The sequence below is a fragment of the Globicephala melas genome, chromosome 9 (genome assembly GCF_963455315.2).
Source record: "Globicephala melas chromosome 9, mGloMel1.2, whole genome shotgun sequence".
NCBI classification, from domain to species: Eukaryota; Metazoa; Chordata; class Mammalia; order Artiodactyla; family Delphinidae; genus Globicephala; species Globicephala melas.
In genome coordinates this window covers 12,275,793-12,297,496 of record NC_083322.1, presented here as the reverse complement: position 1 = coordinate 12,297,496, position 21,704 = coordinate 12,275,793, and the positions used below count along the sequence as shown (strand labels likewise).

At 44.3% G+C, this 21,704-nt stretch overlaps 1 protein-coding gene across 4 annotated transcripts in view; it reads right to left on the bottom strand.

The window, feature by feature from the left end:
• DENND11 (DENN domain containing 11) overlaps nucleotides 1–21,704 on the bottom strand; it is an 85,666-nt gene that overhangs the window by 35,988 nt on the left and 27,974 nt on the right. Inside the window, exon 4 of one of the 4 annotated variants that reach the window (XM_060305216.1) lies at nucleotides 21,222–21,435. Coding sequence is in view for 2 of the 4 variants with exons in the window: in XM_030854033.2 (XP_030709893.1) it covers nucleotides 12,761–13,028 (268 nt within the window). In the remaining 2 variants the exon portion in view is untranslated. Of the gene's footprint in view, nucleotides 1–12,179; nucleotides 12,217–12,760; nucleotides 13,052–21,221; nucleotides 21,651–21,704 lie in introns of those variants that run through there. The other 3 variants (XM_060305215.1, XM_030854033.2, XM_070046297.1) reach the window with 3 other exon arrangements.

Sequence of the window (21,704 nt, the reverse complement as noted above, 5' to 3'; positions counted from 1 at the left end):
GAGTAATGATAGTAAAGATGATCCAAGATCTTGGAAAAAAGAATGGAGGCACTGACCAAGAAGATACAAGCAATGTTTAACAAAGAGCTAAAAGATTTAAAGAACAAACAGAGATGAACAATACAATAACTGAAATGAGAAATACACTAGACAGAATCAAGAGCAGAATAAATGAGGCAGAAGAACGAATAAGTGAGCTGGAAGAAAGAATGGTGGAAATCACTGCCATGGAACAGAATAAAGATAAAAGAATGAAAAGAAATGAGGACAATCTAAGAGACCTCTAGGACAGTGTTCATCACACCAACATTTGCATTATAGGGGTCCCAGAAGAAGACAGAAAGAAAGGGTCTGAGAAAATATTTGAGGAGATAATAGCCGAAAATTTCCCTAACATGGGAAAGGAAACACTCAAGTCCAGGAAGCACAGAGGAGGCTAAACACGTGGAGGCTAAACAATATGCTACAACAAACCAATGGATCAATGAAGAAATCAAAGAGGAAATTAAAAAATACCTCGGGACAAATGAAAATGAAAGCATGAAGATATAGAACCTACGGGAGGCAGCAAAAGCAGCTCTAAGAGGGAAGTTTACAGCCATGCAATCTTACCTCAGAGAAAGGGAACCCCCATACGATTATCAGCTGATTTTTCAGCAGAAACTGCAGGCCGGAAGGGAGTGGCCTGATATATTTAAAGTGTGAAAAGGAAAAACCTACAACCAAGTATACTCTACCCAGCAAGGCTCTTGTTCAGATTCGACAGAGAAATCAAAAGCTTTACAGACAAGCAGAAGCTCAGAGAATTCAGCACCACCAAATCAGCTTTACAAAAAATGCTCAACGAACTTCTCTAGGCAGAAAAGAAAAAGCCACAACTAGAAATAAGAAAATTACAAATGGGAAAGCTCATGAAATAAGAAAAAAGAAAATTACAAATGGTAAAGGCAAACATACAGTAAAGATAAGAAATCCACAAATATGGTATCAAAACCAGCAATTGTGAAAAGAGGTGAGTACAAATGCAGGATATTCGAAATGCATTTGAAATTAAGAGACCAGAGACTTAAAACAATCTTGGATATATATATATATATATATTTATATGCATATTTATATATATATATATAGACTGCTATATCAAAACCTCATGGTAACCACAAACCAAAAATCTATAATATATACACACACAAAAAAGAAAAATCAATCCAAAAACAACTCTAACGATAGTCATCAAATCACAAGAGAAGAGATCAAAAGAGGAAGGGAAGAAAAAAAGACCTACAAAAACAAATCCTAAACAATTAACAAAATGGCAGGACTTCCCTGGTGGTCCAGTGGTTAAGAATCCACCTTCCAATGCAGGGGATGTGGATTCAATCCCTGGTAGGGGAACTAAGATCCCTCATGCCACAGGGCAACTAAGCCCACGCACTCTAGAGCCTGTGCGCCACAACTAGAGAGCTCATGTGTTGCGACTACTGAGCCCATGCACTCTGGAGCCCGCGCGCCACAACTACTGACCCGCACACTCTGGAGCCCACATGCCACAACTAGAGAGCCTGCGCGCTGCAACTACTGAGCCCACGCACCACAACTAGAGAGAAGCCTGCGTGCTGCAACGAAGAACCCACATGCTGCAACAAAAGATCCCACGTGCCACAACGAAGATCCCACATGTCGCAACTAAGACCCAACACAGCCAAATAAACAATTAACAAAACAGCAATAAGAACATACATATTGATAATTACCTTAAATGTAAATAGATTAAATGCTCCAACCAAAAGACATTGATTAGCTGAGTGGATACCAAAACAAGACCTGTATATATGCTGTCTACAAGAGACCCACTTCAGATCTAGGGACACATACAGACTGAAAGTGAGGGGATTCTATGCGAATGGAAATCAAAAGAAAGCTGGAGTAGCAATACTTTTATCAGACAAAGTAGACTTTAAAATAAAAATTGTTATAAGAGACAAAGAAGGACACTACATAATGATCAAGGGATCAATCCAAGGAGAAGACATAACAATCATAAATATATATGCACCCAACATGGGAGCTCTTTATATATTAAGGCGAATGCTAACAGCCATACAAGGAGAAACTGACAGTAAAACAATAATAGTGGGGGACTTTAACACTCCACTTACATCAATGGACAGATCACCCAGACAGAAAATCAATAAGGAAACACAGGCCTTAAATGACACATTAGACCAGATGGACTTAATTTATATCTATAGGACATTCCATCCAAAAGCAGCAGAATACACATTCTTCTCAAGTGCACATGAAACATTCTCCAAGACAGATCAGATGCTGGGCCACAAAGCAAACCTCAGTAAATTAAAGAAAACTGAAATCATACCAAGCATCTTCTCCAACCACAATGCTATGAGATTAGAAATCAGGGCTTCCCTGGTGGCGCAGTGGTTGAGAGTCCGCCTGCCGATGCAGGGGACACGGGTTCGTGCCCTGGTCCGGGAAGATCCCACATGCCGCGGAGCGGCTAGGCCCGTGAACCATGGCCGCTGAGCCTGCGCGTCCGGAGCCTGTGCTCCGCAACGGGAGAGGCCACAACAGTGAGAGGCCCGCGTACCGCAAAAAAAAAAAAAAAGAAATCAACTACAAGAAAAAATTGCAAAAACACATACACGTGGAGGCCAAACAATATGCTACAACAAACCAATGCATCAATGAAGAAATCAAAGAGGAAATTAAAAAATATCTAGGGACAAATGAAAATGAAAGCATGAAGATATAAAACCTATGGGAGGCAGCAAAAGCAGTTCTAAGAGGGAAGTTTACAGCAATGCAATCTTACCTCAGGAAACAAGAAAAATCTCAAACAACCTAAACTTGCACCTAAAGCAACTAGAGAAAGAAGAACAAACAAAACCCAAAGTTAGTAGAAGGAAAAAAATCATAAAGATCAGAGCAGAAATAAATGAAACAGACAAAGAAAATAGAAAACATCAATGAACCGAAGAGCTGGTTCTTTGAAAAGATAAACAAAATTGATAAACCTTTAGCCAGACTCATCAAGAAAAAAAGGGAAGGGGCTCAAATCAATAAAATGAGAAATGAAAAAGAAGTTACAACTGACACCACAGAAACAGAGTCATAAGAGACTACTACAAGCAACTATATGCCAATAAAATGGAAAATCTGGAAGAAATGAACAAATTCTTAGAAAGGTACAGTCTTCCAAGACCAAACCAGGAAGAAACAGAAAATATGAACAGACCAATCACCAAGTACTGAAATTGAAACTGTGATTTAAAAAATTCCAACAAACAAAAGTCCAAGACCAGATGGCTTCACAGGTGAATTCTTCTATCAGACATTTAGAGAAGAGTTAACACCTATCCTTCTGAAACTCTTCCAAAAAACTGCAGAGGAAGGAACACTCCTAAACTCATTCTATGGGGCCACCATCACCCTGGTACCAGAAGAAGACAATGATAACACAAAAAAAGAAAATTACAGGCCAACATCACTGATGAACATAGATGCAAAAATCCTCAACAAACTACTAGCAAACCGAATCCAACAATACATTAAAAGGATCATACACAATGATCAAGTGGGATTTTTCCCAGGGGTGCAAGGATTTTTCAGTATCTGCAAATCAATCAGTAGATACACCCTGTTAACAAATTGAAGAATAAAAACTATATGATCATCTCAATAGATGCAGGAAAAGCTTTGGACAAAATTCAACACCCATTTATGATAAAAACTCTGCAGAAAAAGTAGGCACAGAGGGAACCTACCTCAACATAATAAAGGCCATATATGACGAACCCACAGCTAACATCATACTCAACAGTGAAAAGCTGAAAGCATTTCCTCTAAGATCAAGAACAAGATAAGGATGTCCACTCTCACCACTTTTATGCAACATAGTTTTGGAAATCCTAGCCATGGCAAACGGAGAAGAAAAAGAAATAAAAGGAATCCAAACTGGAAAAGAAGTAAAACTGACACTGTTTGCAGATGATATGATACTATACATAGAAAATCCTAAAGATGTCACCAGAAAACTACTAGAGCTCATCAATGAATTTGGTAAGGTTGCAGGATACAAAATTAATACACAGAAACCTCTTGCATTTCTATACACTAACAGCGAAAAATCAGAAAGAGAAATTAAGGAAATAATCCTACTTACCATCGCATCAAAAAAATAAAATACCTAGGAATAAACCTATCTAAGGAGGCAAAAGCCCTGTACTCTGAAAACTATGAGATGCTGATGAAAGAAATTAAAGATGACACAAACAGATGCAAAGATATACCATGTTCTTGGATTGGAAGACTCAATATTGTCAAAATGCCTATACTAACCAAGGCAATCTACAGATTCAATGCAATCCCTATCAAATTACCAATGGCATTTTTCACAGAACTAGAACAAAAGAATTTTCAATTTGTATGGAAATATAAAAGACCCCAAATAGCCAAAGCAATCTTGAGAAAGAAAAACAGAGCTGAAGGAATCAGGCACCCTAACTTCAAACTATACTACAAAGCTACACTAATCAAAACAGTATGGTACTGGCACAAAACAGAAATATAGATCAATGGAACAGGATAGAAAGCCCAGAAATAAACCCATGCACCTATGGTCAATTAATTTAGGACAAAGGAGGCAAGAATATACAGTGGAGAAAAGACAGTCTGTGCTGGGAAAACTGGACAGCTACATGTAAAAGAATGAAATTAGAACATTCTCTAACATCATACACAAAAATAAACTCAAAATGGATTAAATACCTAAATATTTTTAAGACCAGATACTGTAAAACTCTTAGAGGAAAACACAGGCAGAATACTCTTGACATAAACTGCAGCAATATCTTTTTGGATCCACCTAATGAAAATAAAAACAAAAATAAACAAATGGGACCTAATGAAACTTAAAAGCTTTTTCACAGCAAAGGAAACCATAAACCAAATGAAAAGACAACCCATAGAAGGGGAAAACATATTTGCAAACAAAGTGACTGACAAGGGATTAATCTCCAAAATGTACAAACAGCTCATACAGTTCAATATCAAAAAAGCAAACAGCCCAATCAAAAAGTGGGCAGAAGATCTTAATAGGCATTTCTCCAAAGAAGACATACAGATGGCAATAGGCACATGAAAAGATGCTCAACATCGCTAATCATTAGAGAAATGCAAATCAAATCTGCAATGAGATATCACCTCACACCGGTCAGAATGGCCAACATCAAAAAGTCTACAAACAATAAATGCTGGACAGGGTGTGGAGAAAAGGCAACCCTCCTACACTGTTGGTAGGAAGGTAAATTGGTACAACCACTATGGAGAACCATCTGGAGGTTCCTTAAAAAACTACCATATGATCCAGCAATCCCACTCCTGGGCATATATCTGGAGGAAACCATAATTCAAAAAGATACATGCACCCCAATGTTCACTGCAGCACTATTTATGATAGCCAAGACATGGAAGCAACCTAAATGTCCACTGACAGATGAATGGATAAAGAAGATATGGTACATATCAATATATGCAGTGGAATATTATTCAGTCATAAAAAAGAATGAAATAATGCCATTTGCAGCAACACGGATGGACCTAGAGATTATCATACTAAGTGAATTAAGTCAAAAAGGGAAAGACACATACCATATCACTTATATGTAGAATCTAAAATATGACACAAATGAACTTATCTACAAAACAGAAACAGATTCACAAGCTTTGAAAACAAATTTATGGTACCAGAGGGGGAAGGTGCGGGGGGGGGGGGATAAATCAGGAGTTTGGGATTACTACTATATATAAAATAGACAATCAGGCTTCCCTGGTGGCGCAGTGGTTGAGAGTCCGCCTGCTGATGCAGGGGACACGGGTTCGTGCCCCAGAGCGGCTAGGCCCGTGAGCCATGGCCACTGAGCCTGTGCGTCCGGAGCCTGTGCTCCGCAACGGGAGAGGCCACAACAGTGAGAGGCCCGCGTTCCACAAAATAAATAAATAAATAAATAAATAGACAATCAACAAGGATCTACTGTACAGCACAGTAAATTCTACTCAATATTCTGTAATAACATATGGGAAAAGAATCTGAAAAGTAATGGATATATGTATAACAGAATCACTTTGCTGTACACTTGAAACTAACAACACTGGAAATCAACTATATCCCAATATAAAAAAAAAATTAAATTAAAAAATTTCAACATATGAACTAAGAAACATAACTGAAATAACAGAGATTTGCAAAAAACCATAAGCTAAGCATAAAGGACTTTGCAAAAGCAAAAAATAATTGAGACAATGTGTTATATTTAAGGGGATGAAACAGCATGATGGCTAAAGGTCATCCTTTAACAGAAATAGTACACTAGTCTCAAAAATTAGAAACCCGTTTATATATGAAACTTGTAAGAGGCTTAAAGGAAAGTGATTTGGCAGAAATAACAATCCTTGTCGTGAGCCATTTAGGGCCAGGAAAACCTCACAGAATGCTGCCTACCTCAGGCTCAGCCTTCACACTCAAAGACATTTTGGTTTTCCAAATTTCCTCACCACACTTTAGGAACCCAGCCAGGGAGGTGGGGCCTGGCAAGATTGAACAGAAGGGCTCATCCCAGGGGTAGGCAATCAAAGAGAGGAGTCAACACTGACAAGTGCCTTATTTCCTGACTTGCTCTCCTTCCATCTCCATGTCCCCCCTTGCCCTGGGCCCATCACAGGTACCCACAGGCCCTGCCTAGCCTCTAGAAGGGATGGACATGACCGCACGAGGAACGAACGTGGCAATCGGCTTTGTGTACATTCAGTCAGTCATTCAGTCAATATTGGTGGAACATAACTTGGCAGCCCAGTGCCAGATTCTGGGCTCAGGCAAAGGAACTTGGGCTAACAGATTACTGAGTTGGCGGCTCAGGTACCCAGGGAAGCCACAGGGCAATGCTGAGCCTGGCTGTAGATGCAGAGATGGTCTGAACCTCGTGGCCCTGTGTGCCAGGGCCTCCCAGAGCTGATGTTTCACAAGCTCCAACGCTAGGTGAGATGTACTCTGTCCTATCTACATACAGGGCTGCCTCTGCCTTCTATTTCTGTTGAAATGTGAAATGACCACACCCCCAAGCATATTTGGATTTCATCAACCACCATCTCTCCAGGGAGAATAGTACTAGCTGCTACTGCTGCTGCCTGTTAAGAAAGCTGATCTCAGAATATTTAAAATGGAGAAGGCAATGATCCTGAACCAAAATAATCTCTGTCTGGTGGGAGATACGTGGCTTTCCTTCCTCCTTTTCTCCCCCCGTGTTGGGCGGTTCCCAATCAAGAATTTCCTCCTGAGCCCTTGATTTCATAAGCAGTGGCTGCCTCAGCTCAAGGTCCTGTTACGGCTCCTCTGACCTCAAGAGTGGAGCTCTGTACCAGCTCTCGCCTCTCCAACATGTGCGCTGATTTTTACTCTTTCCATCAGCTCTGCCCATTGGCATACCCACAAGCCCTGAATAAAGGCAAGAATCCAGGTGTACTTGTGGTCCCCACTTTTGCAGGAGGCCCCCAAATCCCAGAGATGGAAGAAACCTCAGAAGCTTATATGGTTCAGACTCTAACGCCAGAAAAGTCGACAACTCTGGGTCTTAAATAGTTTTGAATTGTCTTACCACCACCTAGGATGAGAGTATATCCAAAGCAAAGGACGAAAGAGTCCGTATAAAGAAACCTGAGGCAGGAAGAAATTAATCCTGGTGATTTCAAGTCAGCCATATGCCAACCCATGGCTGAATTCCAATGCATTAATTTTACATGGAAGAAACTTTCCATTTCACGGGCCCCATATCGTTTTGCGCCAGGCAGTGGTGTGGTGCGATGTGGGAAGAAGCACAGGAATTCTGCCCGTCTCTGCTCTGTGACTTAATATGACCTAACTGCCCTGTGCCTCTGTTTTTCTTGTCATTACAGAGCAGACTGTTGAAAGGATCAGCTAGCTCCTGGTCCACGGTGGGCACTCAGTAAGTGGTGGTTGTTTTGATTCCCACTCCTACTCTAGTTTCCATCCACTTTCAAGAGGAGAAACAGAAGTCCCTGCAGATGGTGATCAATTGACTTCTCCCTGAAAACCACAAGCAGGTGAATCACCAACAGCCTGAGAAAGAGTTTGCCAATGTGGGAACTACTGAAATTCACCACAGGTGTGTTCCACTGACATCTGATAGAAACTACAGAGAAAGGACGCGGCAGAGTTAATCATTCGAACCGGCCTTCTCTTGGCCTCTTTGAGCTGGTCATTCGTAGGACTGCTCTTTGAGACTCAAAATGGCGCTCCAAATTTTCCATTCTCATTCTGCTTTGTCACTTTCCCACCAGTGGCTGGAGCCATTTAGTATTGCATGAGTCAGATGACCTGGGCAGCCCTCCAAGTTATGCCTCAGATGCTACACCTGGCCCTGTCTCGCTGTGCCTCCACATTGCCATTGTTTAAAAGAAAATGCCTGTATTCTGCTGACTATACGCAGAATGTATGGGGGTTAAAATTAGCGTATGTGAGTGATTTTAAATACTACGCTCATTTAACGGGAACACAGAAGCATTTTGATGCACTAAGTAGGGGCTTAGCTGTAATTTAGGCACTGGCTAGAGGTTGAGGGAGGAACAGGTAATTCATCCCTGATCAGGAAGAACAAAGGAAAAAGAGATATCTTACCAACCTCAGCAGGTTTTCCTCTGCTCAGCCATTCCAACACAAACACGCACAGCATAGGAATTTCCCCCAGACACTCACCAAATAACTCGGGGGAAAATGCAGCTGTTGAAAGTGAATCTCTTATAAAGAAACAGTCCAGTGAGGCTGATTCACAGGTGTCATACACTGCAGATCCAGAGCTCTAGCTACCTCAGGCCCACACACAAGCCCTCAGTCACATGGTGAGACAGCTATGTCACCTTCATAGAGGGGATGGGGGAAGCAGGCTGATTTCCAAGTGCGACAGTGACTTTTCCCTTAATTAAGCGGACAAAAGAACGAAAATTTTACCAGAGACCCAAGGAAGAGAATCAAAATTAAAACCCAAAGCTCTAAATAATGGGTTGGACACAATGAAAAAGCAGGATTCTGGCTGCCAACCTCTCCCACTTGGCTCCCATAGTCGCCATCTGGGCCTGGTTTCAATAGCAGCTTTGTAGCCCACATGGCCAGCACCACCACCATCCCAGGGACTCCCTGCTCCAGATAAAGACTGAGTGTGTCAGGGAGTGAGTGAGAGAGAGACAGGGGAAGGAGAGTGTGTGTGAGAGAGCGAGAGCCTCTGCCTCACTTGACCCTGAAGCCCCTACAGACCTCACAACATCGGTAGATCCAACAACCAGCATTTTCAAACCGTGACTCTGATGAAAATAACATTCTTTATGGCCCCAGCCTCTTCTCTGATTCTTTCTACAGATGCCCAACCCAAAATTAGTATCCAAAAATACAGGAGAATTACTCTTATTCCCATTCACCGGTCTGAGGATCACTGGGCACATCCCTGCCCAAGAGTGTGTGAGTGTGTGCGTAACCAGAATCCACTCACACCTCTCTCAGCACCCAGACCACGCACACCCTGACAGATGAACCACGGCTGTGGATTCTCTCCTCCCCCATCCCCTCTTGTACTCTCGCAGGCACATGTGCCAACAGTTCCCTATACCAGGTGGGAAGATGAATGAAATACCCATGGCCTGGGCAGCAGGTGACTGGGGAGGTTTCGGGAGAAGGGAGGAGCTCCTGGGGAACACTGAGGACACAGCTGGGAGACACATGGGGAGCAGACAGGCAAGCGCAGAAACTCTAGACAGTTTCTCCCATGGAAGAACTTCTGTGATATGTTCTGATTTGGGTAAAGAAGCCAGTATTCACTTTACTACTTTGGGTATCACGGGCTAAGGAAGGCAAAAGCCTTGGTGGACCAAGATTAAATAATAACACATAGCAGACCTGCCTCCGTAGCAGAATGAGGAAGACACTGAACTATTAAAACTGGGAGACGTAAGTCTGGCCCCAGTGACATCTCCCGCTCACTGGGCATCCAAGGGCCTCCATCTCCCCTCTCCAGACCGCGATTTCCTCAACCTTCACCCAAGGGACACTCCACGGGCTCTCTGAGGCCCTTGTCCTAGCGTCGACCTTTGCAGCCCTGGGAACCCCAGTAGCATTCATTCATTCCATCTTATACTCTTAGAATTATACTGCACCATATAACTTTTACTTGCTGTAGGTACGATCACAATTTTTTACAGGAAGTAAAGTGCCAATTGGGACTGAGAAGATGACAAGAGAGTTATGGGCAGGAAACAGCAGCTTTCCAAAAAAAACAAAACCATCAACCAAAGTTAAAAACACACTCTCTCCCCTCCCCCACTCCTTCTCAGCCTCTTCCCTCTCTGCACCCAGTAGGATAAAAAGTTAGGGGCCAGAGTTTCAGGCAGTGCTATATTCTAGAAAGACAACCAGACTCGGAGTCAAGTATTTATTGGCTAGTTAATATTTCCAAGTTACTTAATCATCCTTGGTTATAAACGATCATCAAATTACAATGGAGATGAGAATTAGATGAAAAACCATTATAGGGGACTTCCCTGGTGGCGCAGTGGTTGGGAATCCACCTGCCAATGCAGGGGACACGGGTTCGAGCCCTGGTCCGGGAAGATCCCACATGCCACGGAGCAACTGGGCCCGTGCACCACAACTGCTGAGCCTGCGCTCTAGAGCCTGCGAGCTACAAGTGCTGAGCCCGCATGCCACAATACTGAGGCCCGCGTGCCTAGGGCCTGTGCTCTGCAACAAAGAGAGGCCAACACAACGAGAAGCCCGCGCACCGCATCCAAGAGTATCCCCCTGCTCGCCGCAACTAGAGAAAGCCTGTGTGCAGCAACGAAAACCCAACGCAGCCAAAAATAAATACAAATTAAAAAAAGAAAAACCATTACAGTAAAACGCCTGCACAAAGCAAGTGTCCAAGTATCAGTTAAATCCCTTCTTTCCACAATAACTTTAATCTGAAAACCATTACAAATACATACTTGTGCGTGTGTGCACATCACACGTACACACAAATACTCCATATACACATACCCACAAAATCATGCTCACCAGCTGTGATTGACAAGGCAGGGGGAGGGTTCCAATTCTGTGGTGCTTTTCAATGTTATTAACTCCATCTGTGGTTAGTGTAGGATTTTTTTTTTTCTTCTCCTCTTCCCCTCTCTAGGCTCTACCGCCAGAGCGACCACTGCTAAATCAGACCCTGTTAGCGCTTTCTCTCCATTTCTTCTAGTTACTCTTAAACACTTTCCAGAATGAATCTCATGCTCACATCTATTTACTGTATGTATGTGATGGGGTAGGGCATAAGGAATATTACTAGTTACAAAGTAGTATCTGTTTTTGTCTAGCAATAAAGGTTACTCTGGTCAAAAAAAGAACAGGTTTTCTGTCTGGGAGTCCCAACCATACATGAGTCAACCAGCCTATGTGATGAGCATTAAAAAAAAGAAAAAGAAAAATAGAAAATGCCAGTATGCACTACATGTAAAAGGGGTTAATACCATTTCATGAAACTTCTGTTTCAGTTACGTATGTGAGCACACTGATTGGTATGTAAAATGAATTTCATATGGTGGGTCACAGTCAAAAATGTTTGAAACCCACTGGATGGGGCCAAGGAATAGGCAGGAGTCAGAAAGGCCTAGTCTCCCCACAGCTGTTCCTACTTCTTCCTGGGTCTTGCTGGTTTATAATCCTCCCTGGATTGTATCTTCTGCCATCCCAAGACCCTCACCCTTTTTCCTCCCACTCCAGCGCACAGTATCAAGTTTTTCAGAATGGCTTCCACACCTCATCCTTGCCAGACCAGGAAGGGAACTCCGGAAAGAAACTGTTCTGGTTTTTTTTCCCCTAATAGACACTCCACATTCCAGCAACCTCAGTGGAGTTGCGATAGAAAGACACACCTGCGCTTTCTTAAACCCTAGAACCAAGACTACAGCTCTCATCCCTCCAATCCTGAGAGCAGGGTCCTTCCCCGACCACCTAAGGCTCTCGGAGGGAGGTATTTACTCATTCACTTTTGAACCCCATGAATTCTCTCACCAGTAAAATGCACACTTCCTTACTGGATGGTCAGGGTAAAGCCTACCTGAGGAGGCTTCTCTTTTCATCGGTCTCCAGCTTAATCCCTCAGTGCCACCCCTTAATGCTCCAAGCATCAATTCCTCAAAATAATACCGTCAGAGGGAGTGAACTTGGCCGCTCACAAAGTTACCGTGCAGGGAGGGATGGGGAGCAAGGGCGGGAAGCAGAGAACACGCAAGCTGAGGACGCTCAGTTTCGGACGGAATTCACCTGGGGGGCGTTCCTCCTCTTCAAGGGAGAAACCTTTTAACCGAGCCCGAAACAAAAACAAAAGCCAGCGTGCCTGTGGCCACAAACGAGATCCTCTGTCACCGGAGAAGCGCAAACACGACTGTGGGGACGGGCGCGCGGGCTGGGGATCCGCTGAGAGGCAGCGGGACGCAACGGAGACGGGGTCAGAGGGGCAGGGAACAAAGCCCCACGCCCCGACCTCCCGGGGGCACCCGGCTCGCCCAAGGCAGCCAGGTCGGCGCGGAGGGGGTTGCACGTGTGCGGGTGCGCGCGCAGCGAGCCCCTCCCCCGCCGCCCCCGAAACCCAGTGAGCGGCGACCCTCTCCCCGCCCGCGGTCTCGGAGCGGCTCTCACCGGAGCGGGGGTCGAAGGTGACCACGAACACGGCCACCACCTGGTCCTCCTCCACGTCGCCCAGCTCCAGACGCCCGGGCTGCAGCAGCACCTGGGAGGGACCCAGCTCCTCGGGCTCCCGCCTCCTCGGCGGCTCCGCGGCCGCCCGGCCGCCCCCGCCGCCGCCCCAGCCCCGGACTCCAGCCTGCTGGTCCGGGGCCAGCGGCGGGGAGACGGCGGGGCCCTCGGACCAACGCAGCAGCGGCGCCGCGTCTCCCCGCTCCACCATGGCGAGGTGAGGCGAGACGCGGCGCGGCGGCGAGGAGGAGCCGCGGGCGGCGAGGGGCGGGCGCAGGGGCGGGCTGCGGGAACTCCTCTCGCCGGAGGGCGGGCGGCCGGCCGGGCCTCCGCGCTCACGCCGCGCCTCCGCAGCCCCAGGCCCTCACCTGCCCCGGCCGCCCCGCCCCGCCCCGCCCCGCGCCGCGCCCGCCGCCCTCCCACCCAGCTAGGTGGAGTTGCGATCCTGCCCGAGAACGCGTTCTCCCTACGGGCTTCGCTGAACTGCGTGCCTGGTTTGAGACTTCACGGATGTATCTGCGCGCCCGGGGATAGGAAGAGTGCGGTGACATGGGCGCGCAGCCACTTGGAGCTGTCTACCTGCGCCTTCTCACCTAGGATTCCGTGGGATGACTGTACCACCGTGAACTGTTATACGCCAGCATGATTTTGAAAGTCCCCTGGCCATATGGACCGTGACAGATAGGTGTTACATAACCCTGGATGTGTGTTCAGAGCTTCCGCCGTGCCGGGAGTGAAGCAGAAGCGGGGAGCCCCGGCTGCCCGCGTTGTTTGCGCTTGGGACGTGGCCTGATCCGCTGAAGCTTTGGTGTCCGGCCTGGAGTAGTGTGTGTAGCACCCAGTCGGTGTGCCCTTGAATGAGCTGGATAGTGCCTGGCCCTGGCCTTCCTGGACCCTGCTTGGGGCTCCCCATCCGTTTCAGTGACTTAGTCTCTACAGAGAGTGGTGGACGACGGTCACTTACTTGCCCTTGAGGGGTGGGGGAGAGGTTGATAAATATAGCCAAGGTGAAAGCAGTCTCCATTCTTCAGGGTAAAATGCTGCATAGATTCTTTTATTGCTGTGTCATAGATTTTTGTCTGGAAGCAGCAGCCTTGGGCAGTCATTGATGATCTCCTTGGGAAGGGGGGTTAAATCATCATTGCGTGTCTGGTACACAGATATCACTCTTCATAAACACCCCCCGGGTAACGCTTAGTGTCCTTCTGAGGGCAGGCAAACCCCAGGCCTTCCTGAACCTTGGAGGAATTGGGTGTCTGAACAAGTCTCTCTCCTCAGTTCATTCTTTCTCATTATTTTAGTGGCTATTCCTATTTGTTTTTCCCACCTCCTCTGATTACTTAACCACCAGATTTACTCCAAGGGGTGAGGCATTCAAAATGTTACTTCTAAATATAAAATGGGGAACTCTTAAAAAATCCTTAATCCATTTCCAAAGCCATCAGCTTTAGTCTGACTTTCCTTTTTTTTCCAAGGGACTTCCTTTTCCTGATCTTTTGTGTGAGCTTCCCCCAGCCCCGAATTCCCTAGTTTAATACCCTCAAGCTGTATATATATATGAAGAAATAAACTCATAATCTCCATCCCAATCGATTTTCTGTATAAACAGAAGACCAAAATGTCCAAACCCTAAACCTAGTGCCTTTTCCAATCTTCATTTAAGCGTGTGTTCTAGCTCACCAGCAAGCAGGTCAATCTTCAGACCCTAGTGCCTTGCATAACGGGTGCTCAACAAATATTTGTCAACTAAGCAAATGAATGAAAGTAGAGACTTAAACCTCTGCACAACCGGCCCCCTCCTGCCAGGCTTAACCTAGTATCTTGCACATAGTGGGTGTTCAAAAATGTTAATGACGCTGTTGACACTCTGCTTGACATACATTCACAGACTGAGAGAGGCCCTGTACCTGACCATCAGATTCATCATCTCTATGTCTACTGAATTTCATGAGATGATAGGAAGGGAATTAATTGAACTTAGCTATTAGAATAGATCTGGTGGGAAACTAGTGTTAAGGGCAATAAGAAATGAAGGTCGGTCACATTCAGAGACCCTCGGGTAATGTTAACTTTTTTAACGAGTTTCCCTAGAATCCCATATGTCTAAATTTTAAAATAAAATTATTTCACTTTTACAAATAATATATCTACATTATGTAAAACATATAAAATATATCTATACTATATAAATATCTCTACAATAAAAATACAATGTACATAAAATACATTATATAAAAGTACTTTTGATCTATCATCTCACTGCTGAATTGGCCCCTGCGAAGATTTTGCTTATCCTATCTCATCAGTTCTAGGACGCAAAATTTCTCACTTGTTAGGATTGCTATGGCGACATATAACTGCTGCCGGCCCCACTGAGGTCCGGGTCTCACAAGGGAGATTTGTGTTTGCTTTTGTCAGCCATCTGGAGGTACCACCAACCAGAGACTCTTCTGAGTTAAATTCTCTGCTGGAGGTTCTTTGGACCACGCTGGTAGTGTGAATTCAAAATACAAGCTAGTGCGAGCCCTGCCTTTTAATTCCTAGGTGAGATTTTTTTCTTCTCTGCACCCAATGACAAAGTTGAGACAAGAAGTCTTCCTTGCCTGGCCCTCTCTGCGTGGGAGGTTTACTTGGCAAAGTTGTGTAGGGGGTATCATATTAGACTCCCCATCATGGGCATTTTTTATTCTTAGTGGCATGTAAAAATAATGGTATATCTTAAAATAAATGATAGATTTAGTTGTTTTTCTTTTCTGTGTTTACATGTTGAAATCATACTGTATATCAATTTTGTATTCTTTTTTCCCCCTTAATTTCAGACTGTGAACAGTTCGCCGTTTTATTAGAAAGTTTTATATGCATCATTTTAATTCTTTCTCTTGTATGTGTGTTTGAAAATGTATTTACTTAACCATTCTCATTGTTAGACAATCAAGCTCTTCCCTTTTTTGTTGTGCCTAAATTTCACTCTGAACTAACACTAGGTTCCTATTCTATGCCATGTCCAGCTGTGAAGAAAACAGACATCCCTTTGCATCAAGCTTATAGCCCAACAGGGGAGGCAGCTATCAGGCAAAAAATGAAATCTAGAATGAGGGGGTGACAGGCAGGGCAAGTACAATCAGCTCTTCAGGCTGCTGACATGACAGATTGCCAGAGGTGGCCGTACTGGATTAAGGTGTATCCATGTTTTGATTGTACTGCCAAATTGTTGATTCCCAAGTGTACAAGGGCATCGGTCTCATTTCCCTCTTGTCCCAATTAGATAGTGCCATTTAAAATCTTTTTTTTTTTTGGCCAATTGTCAGATGACCGTGGCATTTTGTTTTAAGTTAACGTTTTGTCACTGGATCTAATCATGGTTTCGAAATATATGTTGGTGATTTGTGGTTCCTCTTCAGAACACTGTCTGAAGACACGGTCCGAAGAATTTTTATCAATTTGCATGAGTTCTTTATGCAGTAAGAATATTAATCTTTTGTCATAATTTTTGTTAATATTACTTCCAATTTACTGTATGGTTTCAATGCTGCTTAATTGCTTTATGAAATATAGAAGTTCTAAATTTTATGTCATCAAGCTTATCAATTCTTTTTGTGATTTCTCACGTTGCTTTGACATTTATAAAGTTGTTCCCCTCCCAGAAATTTGATCAACCTTCACTTTTATTTTCTTCTAGTTATTTATGATTGATTTTCCACATTTGATCTCTTCATCTATTCATTGTTTATACTGATATGTGATAGGAAGTGAGACTAAAATATTTAATATTACTGATATTTACTAAGCTATATATTCTTCACCACTGACCTGCCTATTCGACATACAATTTAAAGTTCTGTTTCTAGGAGAGGTAGTCTTCTCTGTTCACTCTTTTTAAAAAATCTTCAGCTATTTCTTTGACAATGATTTTTCCATGTGAAATTTAAAATCATTTTAGCCAGTTTCAAAAAAATGTGATCTTTGTTCATTTGAAACTGCACGAGAATTACAGTTGACCCCTAAGCAACACAGGTTTGAAGGGCACGAGTCCACTTACGCATGGGTTGTCAGTAGTAGACACTACAGTGCTACACCATCTGTGGTTGGTTGAAAGCGCAGATGGGGACCCACGGATGCAGGGGAGTCTCAGATACAGAGGGCCGACTGTAAGTTACATGCGGATTTTTGACAATGCTGAAGGTCGAGCCCCGACCCTTGCACTGTTCAAGGGTCATCTGTACATATTTACTGGAGAAGGGTCAACATCTTTATATAACTAAGCCATTTTATTTGGCCAGGTAGTCTTCCATCCATGTGAGGAACAGGTTGCTCTGCCTCCATGATCAGTCTGCATAATTAGTGGACCAGGGCAAATACCAGTGGTCCAGACAGGAGTCCAGATTGCGGGACAAGCTGAGGTGTAACGGGGTGAAATTTAGAACGTGAATGGAGGAGACACATTTACTTTATACATTAGCCACACAACTGTAATGTCAGCCCCATCTACACTGAATTGCATGCAGGACGTATAATGAGTAGCAATCTCCTTCTCCCCCAGTCCCCCATACCCACACACTCTTCTGAGAGACTAATATTTTAAGTTTCTGTCTTTAGAGTTTCTGCTGGTCACCTCCTGTGGAAGAGCTTTAATTCCTAATCACGCTTCAAAAAAATCATTAAAACCTCGCCTTGCTTAGTTTTATGAAGGCAAAACTTCAGTGTGGGGATCTTGTAATTGGGTCAGAAGTGTGAAGAAATGACTGAGAATGTTTGACCAATTCCTTGGGACTTCTTGAGTCCCACCCCTCAGAGCAGAGACAGAGAATGAGTCAAGATTGAGGTACAGTAGGTCCAGCTCTGAGAATGTCTTCTCCATCCCTACTAATTTCTTCCCATTAAAGCAGTGAGTGTGTGTGTGTGTGTGTGTGTGCGCGCGTGCGTGAGTGTTGTGTATGTTGTGTGTGTGTGAGAGAGAGAGAGACAGAGGAGACAGAGATCTCGCCTCTGTGGCTGCAGGGCTGGCTTTGGACTCAGTCACATAGGCAACTACTACCTGCTCTAATTTTAGAGAACCTGGGAATGGTCAAATGCCACTTAAATTCTCCTAACTGTGGCCCATAGAGAAAAGATCAGACTAATGAATCTATATCATTTTAAACTATCTGCTCCTTAAAGTGTGGGCCGTACATCAGCCATCTCTAAATTATTGGGATATGAGGTTAGAACTCTGTACCTGTTCTAAGAAGAATACTGTCTTGTGAGTGGACAAGTAGTATATCTCTGTTATAACAGCTATTTTGATGACTATCCTCTAGTTCTAGCAAATGGAAAACTCTGGCAAGAGAAGCAATTCATTAGAATCTGATTACTCATTACATAGATATAGTAGATTTCAAATAAATAGATTAATCTAAGGATTTTTACTAATGGCACCAAAGTATTCATGGGTGAAAGGACATGTTATCAGTGATCTGCTCTAAAATACTCCAGCACCCACCCCCAAGGAAGCTGCAGATGTAAACGAAACAAGACTGTAAAACTGCCCCCAATTTTTGAAGCTAGGTTATTGGTACATCAGGACTCATTATACTATACTTCCTCTACTTCTGGTGTGTTTGAACATTTCCACAAGAAAAAGCAAAACAACAAGAAGAAAAGTATTCATGATAGACTCATAAGCTTTAAGATGACTTCCAGGCTTTATCTTACCCGGCCCACAGTCTTTCCTTGGAATTCTGTTCTGCTGGGAATGCTACTCATTAGACATAGATGTGCAAGGACTTCAAAAGAAGAAATGTGGTGGCCAAATATAAGGACCGCTAGTGAATATTGTTAATGATTGTCGTAATTATCACTAGACTGACTGCGACTGACAGCCGCTGCTTCTGTGCACTCTCTCTTGGTGTGGGAAGGAGATCAAGAGAAGGTCCCCTTCACGGTTCCTGGCTTTGCTGAACACCCTTGTCATGGGAAGAGAGCTGCTAGGAGTCAGGAGCACCTGCGACCCTTGATGGGACGGGTCCAGGCCCAGCACGTGCTCACCGTCACTGCTGCTGATGGATCTGTCCAGGGAGCTGAACAGTACACGTCGGTGATGAACATGTTCTGCTTTTTTCTAAGGTATTGCAAACATTGCAAGATAAGGGCAAGGAAGACAATGGGGTTGAAGTAGGAGGGACCCGAGAGGTACCACTGCCTACTCGTCCCTTTCCTCAGTGAGCTCGAGATCATTCCTCCATATGTTGGTGAGGTCCATGGGCCCTTGTCTGAGAGCACTGATGCTGCACCGTTGCCTCTACAGGGCACGTTCTGGGGATACAAGTCAACGTCTTTCCTCCACCACCTTGGAGTTCCCTCAAGTGTGTCTCTGGTCTTCAGATTCTAGGCCCAACAGTCCAAAGCCCAGAGAGTTGCTTTCTGCTTAAGCCTGCTTCAAGTCTTCACTTCCTGTCCTGGAATCTGCCAGCTTCCCATTAAGCCTGGCAGTAAAAATGTCCAATTCTCATCAGGGAAACCAGACCTCCCAATGGTTCCCAGTGGGGCAGTCCCATCAAATACATCATAATCCAGCATCGGTATTTTTTCAGAGTCTGGAATGAATCAGTCTTAATTCAGTCTTCAGTAAATAATGTGGTAGAGCTTCACTTTGGCTTGTTCAAGCATTTTTTACATTTCTCCCTCCTAACTAAGGAGGCAATCAGGCTAGCATGTCCCTCCTCGGAGCAACAGACCCTCAAATATCTCATTTTCCACGGCCTTAGCTTTACTTTTGCCAAGGAACAGTCTACCTCGAAGGTGAATACAAGTTTCTACCTCCTGTGAATCCGATTTGAATTAGCTGGATTTCCCTGCTTCTGTCCTTCCCATCAGTGTCTCAGAGGCCTCAGAACTGAGGTTTGGTCAGAGCGGAGCTCTGAGTCTAGGAGCTTTCTCATCACTCAGCAGTGTCTGCAGAAGGAGAGTTTCCCCCAAGCATACGGTTTGGGGAACCCAGCCCTAAGATGCAAAGCTGACCTCCTCCTTGTACCTCTTACTCCTGGGAACATTACCTTCCTGCTGTGCAGAAATCCCTATAACAATGTGAACAACATTCCACCTTCAAAAAAGTCAAATACTGAGTATTTTAAACAAAATGAGATATGTTAATTTTACTTTCCCAAGTCCATTCAAAAGTAGTTTATGGAACACCCACATGTGTTCCACATTAAGGGAAAAATCCTCCCTCCTTTTCCTCTTACTGCCACAGGCTATTTGGGTTCCCCTTTTGACACCTCATCTCAACTATGATGCTAAGCTTTGTGCCTGGGATGGATGCCTGTGGTATTAACATGCACTGGAGCAAAGACGGGATCTTTCACAATGTGAAGAGGCTAAGGACAGAGAAAACAGTAAAGCATGACACCAGAAATAGTGGGGCTGCATGCCAGAGGCCAGATGTGCACCTCCAGGGATTCCCTTGGGCCATCAAGGTCAGCAACTGCCCAATTCTCATTGTTCTATTTTCCAAATCGGGAATATTCTTTTCGTACTTGTTATTATACCTTTCTTATTCTGAAGCCTTAGCCGCAATCATCTGCTGAGTGATAATATATGGATGGTGAATGGTACAAGTTATATACCATTGGTCATCACGGTGGCATAGTTGCCTCCCTAGGCAAACAGTGCAGTCATAAGTAAAGGGAATTGAGAATTCTAGCAAGGCAGAGAGGAAAGGCAGGGGTGATGATAAAAACCAGCCTGGCCTACTGGATAACACCCAATACACCAGCCCCTGTGCCCTGGCTGCAGGCCCGTGATACAGTCAGAGGGTTTCAGGTTGGTCCCATCCTGCCTGAGAGCAGAGCAAGCCTCTAGCTGGCCTGGAGAGGTGACTAGCCACAGCCTTGAGAGGGGAAAACTGATCAGCACCAAGGCTGTAGTGAAGGAATTATATCCCATGGCCCGCTGGTTTGTAAACAAGAAACTCACTCCGAAGCCCGGAATCTCAGTTAATAGGAATTTCTTTACCGGCCTCCCCTCCCTGTGGATGACTCTATTTTCCTTGGCCCCTGTGGGATGCCAAGTGTCTGACAAAGGTGAGCAGTGAGCTACCCTGTTGAGTGATTTGGAAAGTTTGCGTGGCCAGAGGGACTGGGGAAGGACAAAGGAATGATTGGGTGGTGTGCGCATCTACAAAAAGCTGGGGCATGAGAAGGCGTTTAGCTGCAGAAACACTTTCACAATCACCCCCACCCCAGTTACTCTCCACTTGGATTAACCTTCTCATGAGTTCAGGTGGGAAATGGGAAAGGAGAGAGAAAAAAGAAAGGAGCGGAGGGATTGGTGAAGAGAGAGAAGGTGGAAGATGGGTGACAGGCAGTGAGTAACCAAAGACGATCGTGAGAAAGGACATTGAATTTGTTTCAGTCAAGACCAAACTCACCCTCAGCACCTCTCTGTGGGTCCACGTTTGTTGTGTAAATAATTCCTCATGTCCAGTCCCTCCAGAGTCTCCCCTGAGGGCACCGGGGGCTCATGTACGTCATTTTCCTTTTTCATGTAGTGCCTTTCACATGGTTTCTCCTACAAAGTGATATTGGTGGCCTTTTTTTTTCTTCAAAGAGCTGTTTTTTTTTTCCCTCTCCATAGGGGCCTTTCTGAGAAAGAAATTGAATAATGTATGTTAAAGATATCTAAACAGTAAGAAAACATATTTTACACAATAAGGTGTCTGGGGCCCAAGTAATTGCTTTTTTCAAGTGATACATATATCTGCTTCTCTGTTTGCTGACCTTTCTACCTTTCTTTTTTTCAGTGTGAAAATGTGTCCGGTTCCCTAAAAGCTTTAACTGCTAATACCTGGGGGTGGGCGGAGGGTATGGAGGTGCCTGAATTAGGACAGGTGTATCTGGCAGAGATCTCAGGT